Consider the following 8,300-nt stretch of genomic DNA (forward strand, 5'->3'; position numbering starts at 1 on the left):
CTGCTGGGTGGAAAGCAGACAGAAACGGCGAATGGGGGAGAGAGGGAGGGGGGTGTGACAACTGCTGGATGCGGACTGGTGTGTGGCTGCCTGGACAGACTGCCTTTGGGGAGGCTCGGCTCTTGCACCTGTCCCTCTCCGTCTCCCTCCGCGGATAGCCAGGCGCAGTTTGGGCGAGAGAGAGACGCTGCTTTCTTTCTGTGACAGGCAGAGAGCAGAGCGCACAGCGGTGGCGGCGCGCACACACGCTCTCTCTCTCTCTCTCTCTCTCTCTCTCTCACACACACACACACACACACACGCACGCACACACACACACGTGCGCACACGCACACACGCACACATACTGTGTACACACACATACATACAATACAGTACATACATACGCACACACACAAGGCAGGCAGGCAGTATGACTTCATCCTACAATCTGGATTTTCTGCCTGATATGATGGTGGAGAGCCGTCTGCTTGTTCCAGGAGACAGAATGTAAGTCATTGGCTTCTCTTTCTCTCGTGCGTGTGTGAGCGTGTGCGCCTCTCTCTTTCTCTCTCTCTCTCTCTCTCTCTCTCTCTCTCTCTCTCTCTCTCTCTCTGTGTATTATCCTGAAAAGCACCTGTCCGATGTGGAAGTGTTGGTCCGCTTTTGTGGGTATATGTGAATGTGACTGGAAGCTGGGTCAGAATTAACCTCTAGTCGGCATGGCTGCATCTGTGTGTTACTGCGTAAGTTATGGTTGATTGTTGTTATTGGATAATGATATGGGGAGATGTGCCCATGCAGGGCTGTTATCAGCTATAGACAGGCTGGTGATGAATGAACGCCATTATGGGGAATTAACGCTATTCACTGTGAATAAACCTTGCCTTTATGAAGCGCTATTAGCCTGTCGGGTGTATAGTCAAACTGTTGTGTGCCGTCAGGTCATCTCTCGCAGCGTTTGGAGCATCTGGGAATAGACATGGGGAAGTTGCTTTGATTTTCGGCAGCCAACCATTCTAATTTCCCAGGTTCACGCTGGGCTGTAAAGCGGTGTGTGTGGGAGCGCGCACCACGCTGACACATACAAAGACGAGAGGGGCGGGGGGGGGGGGGGGGGTGAGACAGACACGACCTCTCCATCTCTCTCTATGGAGACCCAAAGCGACGCCCCCTTCCGGGTTAGGCATAATGAACCAAGGGATTTGACCCGCCATTTATTTTTACCACCACGCGTGCAGTCAATCAGGAATTAATGGGTAACGGTGATGATGTCATCACTGATGATGCCAGCCATCAGTGATGGCGTCATCAGTGATGTCATCAGTGCCAAACTTGGGCTATTGAAACGGTGATGATGTCAACAGTGATGTCATCAGTGATGATGTCATCAGTGCCAAACTTGGGCTGTTGAAAGATGTAGTTTCCTCGAATGGGCTTGAGTTGCATGAGGTCGCCTGGTTGCTACATGATGCATGTGGTCCTGGGCCGAAGTTGCCCTTGTTCCATAGACATTATGTAAAATGCTTATAAAAATAGTTGTCTATGTCTATGGAAAAAAGTGCTGGATGAAATCCCTTGGTTCATATGCCTAACCCAGAAGAGGGCGTGAGTTTGGCTCTCAATTCTCCCCTCACCAACAACATGCATGGGAGGAGGGGGGGGGGGGGGGGTAATCTCAGTCATATGAGCCTGATTTACCCAAATAAAAGAGATATTGCGAGCAGGGAAAAGAAGGAGAAGCAACACAGGAGCTTATTGAGAGCCTATAGGAATGCATGGGGTGACTGCTGTCCCGTGTTCCCAATTGGATTTGTGCTGCGTAATTCACTTAGAATCCAGAATTCCTAAGACAGGGACAAAGGGAGGTTTTCATCCTGACACCAGGGTCATGCTGCTGTGGGTGTGTTCAGTCTCTGTTTCCCCTCATGCAGTGCATGTCCCGCTTCTGTCCCCTCTGCTCACAGTGCATGTCCCACGTCTGTCCCCTCTGCTCACAGTACATGTCCCACATCTGTCCCCTCATGCAGTGCATGTCCCACGTCTGTCCCCTCTGCTCATAGTGCATGTCCCACGTCTGTCCCCTCTGCTCACAGTGCATGTCCCGCTTCTGTCCCCTCTGCTCACAGTGCATGTCCCACGTCTGTCCCCTCTGCTCACAGTGCATGTCCCACGTCTGTCCCCTCTGCTCACAGTGCATGTCCCACGTCTGTCCCCTCTGCTCACAGTGCATGTCCCGCTTCTGTCCCCTCTGCTCACAGTGCATGTCCCGCTTCTGTCCCCTCTGCTCACAGTGCATGTCCCGCTTCTGTCCCCTCTGCTCACAGTGCATGTCGCACGTCTGTCCCCTCTGCTCACAGTGCATGTCCCACGTCTGTCCCCTCTGCTCACAGTGCATGTCCCACGTCTGTCCCCTCTGCTCACAGTGCATGTCCCGCTTCTGTCCCCTCTGCTCACAGCGCATGTCCCGCTTCTGTCCCCTCTGCTCACAGTGCATGTCCCGCTTCTGTCCCCTCTGCTCACAGCACATGTCCCACGTCTGTCCCCTCTGCTCACAGTGCATGTCCCAATTCTGTCCCCTCTACTCACAGTGCATGTCCCACGTCTGTCCCCTCTGCTCACAGTGCATGTCCCAATTCTGTCCCCTCTACTCAGCCCGTTGCTGTGACGGGCCATATTCCAGTGCTGAGGATGCACTGTGCTTCTTCCTCTCATCTTCTCCGACTCGGGTACCGACATAGCATAGTAGGCTATGTGAGGAGCACAGGAGGTTAGGATCCTGCATTTAATTTACAGTTGTACAAAATACATTATGGAGAGAGAGTGTCTGTGTCTGTTTGTCTGTGTCCATTATGAGAAAGAGATGTAGTAAGCAAAAAAAGAAAATTAGAAATGAAAGACCCTGGAAACTGAAATCCACAAAAACATTCTAACTATGTATAGGGTCTTATGTTGAGGCGATGTCTTGGCATAGACGCTGGGTTAGCTGGCTCAGCCTGGTTGGGGGCGTGGTCAGGGTGGGGTAAATCCCCCGTTCTATCCATTCAGCAAAGTTAGAATTTAGCTGATAGCCCAGCCCAGGCAGACACGATCAGGGATTTAACCACCACAGTAAACGCACATCTGAGCAGACGTCTTGTGTTCTGCTCTAGAATCCCCAAAACTGTAGTTAGAGCCGCAGCACCTTCCTTTGGTGAGTCAGCCCATTGAGATATATGGGCGGTTTTACCCCACTCGCGCGCCAGCCGTATAACATTTTGTGGGCGTTCCCACACACACCGACTGTCTCTATTGTAAGCCTCAAAAAGTTTGAGACATTAGTTTCAACCCAAATCCTAAATATAACCATTTCCCTGTTGTAATTTTTTTATTTGAATTGGGCGGTTCTTATGGCTCCAAAAATGACTGCCTTCTGACATCACTATGCGGAGCCAATCATAAAGTAGCTTGCAGTTGTCTGTTCTACAAAACCGTCGTGCCCCCGCAGCCTGCTGGGACAGACTGCTGCTCTGCCAGGCAGCATTTGAGGAAATGACTCGGGAGAGACCTCACCTCCAGGGAGACACATCGCGTTTCTTTAAATGTGTGTTTCAAAAGTCTGTACATTAAACACATATGCTCATGTTTTTGTATCTGTTGGTGGGCTATTTTCGATTTATTTTACGACATTTATAAAACATAAGTATATAAAAGCCTGCTCCACTTTCACTTTCTCTATGATCGGGTCTCAGCAGAGCTGGAGAGACCGGGAGAGAAATTAAATGAAGTACGTAGGCTACACTGAGCCATGTTTTGACCACGTTTCTTGACCCATGTGGTAACATTTTGCTTTCTAAGTGTTTGTTTTTAGTCATTTCAAGTAAATGTGCTGTGTGAAAGCCTTGGTCCCATGCAGAGCAGAGTGCGCATGCGATCTACGGAGGTCTGCCTCGCTCATGATTCGGCCAGAATTTGAGGAATTTTGAGCAAGCCAGCGCCGCTTTCATACACACTAGGGATGTTCATTTTGAAAAATTTCCATAATCGAAAATCGGGAAAATTAACGATCAATTATCGATTAATCGATTATCGATAGCGTAATAATAATAATAATAATAATAATAATAATAATAATAGATATATATATATTATTTTTTTTACTCTGGTCTGGTAATAACGTTGCGCGTTCTCGGCCAGCTATAATGGCGATGCCGCTGTGTAGTAAGAATATCAGACACTAGCGCTGTGGCCAGGTGAATAAACATGTTACATGTCAGGTTACATGATGTAAGGCAATCGGCGTCTTCCAGCGAAAAATTATCGATTTTCGATAATTGATGAACATCCCTAATACACACACACACACACACACACACACACACACACACACACACACACACACACACAGGTTCAATGCGGACATGCCCACACAATCCCAGAGGTAGCCAGAGGGGAGAATTCTGCCTAGTTTCTCCATGACTTTCAAACCTAAATTTATTTACTTTGCGGCGTTTATCATCGTTCAAAATTTGGCTGGTGGCTTATCAACAGAGGTTCCTGTGGTGTGATGAACTCAAAATGCATATTTACTGTATGTCGGGTTTCCAGGGTCTTTAATGGAATGTCATAGTGATACGAAATCGAAAACACTATAAAGTCAGTATTGGGCAGCAGATACAAAATGTCCCTTTGGGAATATCATCGTGGTACCATGGGAGATCTAAAACAGCACCATAGAGTATGATAAGTGACTATAAACTCAACACTGTAACAACATGGATATTATAGTGACTCCTCAGGATGTTGTGTGGAAACTGAAGTGTAGCAGAATGACACAGAATCCTCCTGTTTGGGCTGCAGAGACACAGGGCCAGGCCGTGTTTGGACTGCAGAGACACAGGGCCAGGTCATGTTTGGGCTGCAGAGACACAGGGCGAGGCCATGTTTGGGCTGCAGAGACACAGGGCCAGGCCGTGTTTGGACTGCAGAGACACAGGGCCAGGTCATGTTTGGGCTGCAGAGACACAGGGCGAGGCCATGTTTGGGCTGCAGAGACACAGGGCCAGGCCGTGTTTGGGCTGCAGAGACACAGGGCCAGGTCGTGTTTGGGCTGCAGAGACACAGGGCCAGGCCATGTTTGGGCTGCAGAGACACAGGGCCAGGCCGTGTTTGGGCTGCAGAGACACAGGGCCAGGTCATGTTTGGGCTGCAGAGACACAGGGCCAGGCCATGTTTGGGCTGCAGAGACACAGGGCCAGGCCATGTTTGGGCTGCAGAGACACAGGGCCAGGCCGTGTTTGGGCTGCAGAGACACAGGGCCAGGCCGTGTTTGGGCTGCAGAGACACAGGGCCAGGCCGTGTTTGGACTGCAGAGACACAGGGCCAGGCCGTGTTTGGGCTGCAGAGACACAGGGCCAGGTCATGTTTGGACTGCAGAGACACAGGGCCAGGTCGTGTTTGGACTGCAGAGACACAGGGCCAGGCCGTGTTTGGGCTGCAGAGACACAGGGCCAGGCCGTGTTTGGACTGCAGAGACACAGGGCCAGGCCGTGTTTGGGCTGCAGAGACACAGGGCCAGGCCGTGTTTGGGCTGCAGAGACACAGGGCCAGGCCGTGTTTGGACTGCAGAGACACAGGGCCAGGCCGTGTTTGGGCTGCAGAGACACAGGGCCAGGCCGTGTTTGGACTGCAGAGACACAGGGCCAGGCCGTGTTTGGGCTGCAGAGACACAGGGCCAGGTCGTGTTTGGGCTGCAGAGACACAGGGCCAGGTCGTGTTTGGGCTGCAGAGACACAGGGCCAGGCCGTGTTTGGGCTGCAGAGACACAGGGCCAGGCTGTGTTTGGGCTGCAGAGACACAGGGCCAGGTTGTGTTTGGGCTGCAGAGACACAGGGCCAGGTTGTGTTTGGGCTGCAGAGACACAGGGCCAGGTTGTGTTTGGGCTGCAGAGACACAGGGCCAGGTTGTGTTTGGGCTGCAGAGACACAGGGCCAGGCCGTGCTCTCTCCAGCCTCCCTGCATTGACTGTGTGTGTAGTCTATTACCAAGATGCTCCAGCCATGACATGTACAGCCTCCTCATTAATCAGTGTCACCGGCTCTGACACCGCACGCACACCCGGTCGGGGGAGGAGGGGCACGCACACCCGGCCGGGGGAGGAGGGGCACGCACACCCGGCCGGGGGAGGAGGGGCACGCGTCACACCCGGCCGGGGGAGGAGGGCCACGCGTCACACCCGGCCAGGGGAGGAGGGGCACGCGTCACACCCGGCCGGGGGAGGAGGGCCACGCGTCACACCCGGCCAGGGGAGGAGGGGCACGCGTCACACACCCGGCCGGGGAGGAGGGGCACGCGTCACACACCCGGCCGGGGAGGAGGGGCACGCGTCACACACCCGGCCGGGGGAGGAGGGGCACACACACCCGGCCGGGGGAGGAGGGGCACGCGTCACACCCGGCCGGGGGAGGAGGGGCACGCGTCACACCCGGCCGGGGGAGGAGGGGCACGCGTCACACCCGGCCGGGGGAGGAGGGGCACGCGTCACACCCGGCCGGGGGAGGAGGGGCACGCGCACCCGGCCGGGGGAGGAGGGGCACACGTCACACTCACAAGTTTATTTTTATATTTTATTTTATTCAAATTTATAAGTGACATAATATACAATGATCACGTATCAAAATAGCCAGTGAACCACCAGCAACAGTGATGATTTAAAAAAAAAGGAAAATCAAACCAAAACACAAACAAGAAAAAAAAAAAAAAACTCACTCCCACCCCAGGACCCCCCAGGAGCATTGACTACGACATAAAACAAAACATGACCAGCTAAAATGGCTAGATACGCTCCTTCAATCTCTCAGCTGCAAACAGCCGCAAACCAATGTCGGATTCTTTAACTCCAATCACACGAGCAGTGGATAGCTCCAGGTAAACTGCATCAAGGAAAGTGAGAAGCCAGTTGCTCGGTGAAAGCTTGTCTGGCTGTTTCCATCTCACAGCAATCAGTTTCTTGGCCGCAGTGAGCCCTTCCGAAAATAAGCCTTTTTTGGTGTCCAGGTGCTGACAGCTGAGATCTATCATTCAAAAGTAAAGCAGAAACGGATACAGGCATAGTCAAAGAGATGACACTTTCTATTTACAAGAGCAAACGCTTTGATTTCGTCGTTCACGTCTTTTGTTTCGTGCTGTTATTCTTTTTTTTTTTTTTTTGCATCCCCCTCTCTCTCTCGCAATTCCTGCGTGTCAGATCCCAGAGTGTGGGGACTGTGCTCGGGTTCAGCTCGTTCGGTGGCGATGGATTGGACGCGATCCGTTTCTGGTGCGCCCCAAAAGGCACATGTCATTAGCCCCTCCCCTAATGGTCCATACCATCCCACCCCTCCCACCCGAAAGCCCCAAAAGACACAAATCATTAGCCCCTCCCCCAGAGGCCCGTAACATCCCACCCCTCCCACCCGAAAGACCCAAAAGACACAAATCATGAGCGCAACAGCTGAGAGGGCCATGTGACAGAGAACATGGCTTTACATGTGAAGTATGTTGCAGGGGGCGGCCGAGAGCATGTAGGAGCAGGGGGGGGGGGCATGTAGGATTGGCAGAAGAACTATAGGTTCAACTGACATGGGCTTCTGACGGCGATATAGCACTTGCTGATATATTTGGACTGCAGCTGCCCATACTCAATATACACTATCGTTAAAATTGACAATCTGAATAGCAAAACAATCCTAAAAATGAATAAATGCCTCCTTGTGCCAGCACAGAACCAATCAGAGGTAGTCTCCTTCAGGCCAAAATGGTTGATTTTCTGTGCACTGATGTTGGAAAGGAACAACAGCCTTCGGTTCTTATCAATGCAAGCTCTTTGATATCGATGTATAATCCAATTTGCCTGCAATCCGATCACAATGTCCCATCAGAATCGATTCAGTCAAGCAAAAACCCGCAGCGTGGTCAGATATGGTCAGATATGGTCCCGAGCTAGTGAATGCAAGGGTCTAATGCTGGAGAGAAGTAGTGAAAAAACGATGAAGAGGGAGAGAGAGGTGAAAAGTGACATGGGAAGTGCTGGAGTGGAGCTTTACAGAGGGGGGAAAGGTGTGATAGAGGGAGGTGGAGTGACGGCTTGACAGCCTGTGACTCTCTGCACAGACAGCTCGTCGGATTTGAATTGTGTCTTTATCTGACGTGGAGAAAGTGAGCGATGAGGAAAAGAGAAAAGAAAGAGCTAACGTTATCTATTATCGTGATACAAAAAACGTGTGTCTATCTACGTAGCTACAGATAAGCTGTGTGTCTGTCTATAGCTAGATAGCTGTCTCTCCCCAGCAACAGAGAGACAC

General features: G+C 51.7%; 1 protein-coding gene across 1 annotated transcript in view; it reads left to right on the forward strand.

The window, feature by feature from the left end:
* Positions 1-412: 412 nt before the first annotated feature.
* The window catches only part of celf2 (cugbp, Elav-like family member 2), a gene marked incomplete at its 5' end in the record, with an annotated part of 209,156 nt that continues 201,268 nt past the window's right edge, over positions 413-8,300 (forward strand). Inside the window, one exon of the mRNA XM_083658685.1 lies at positions 413-489. Coding sequence (XP_083514811.1) covers positions 413-489 — 77 coding nt within the window. The remainder of the gene's footprint in view (positions 490-8,300) is intronic.

Source organism: Poromitra crassiceps (assembly GCF_964638095.1).
Source record: "Poromitra crassiceps genome assembly, chromosome: 2".
NCBI lineage: Eukaryota > Metazoa > Chordata > Actinopteri > Beryciformes > Melamphaidae > Poromitra > Poromitra crassiceps.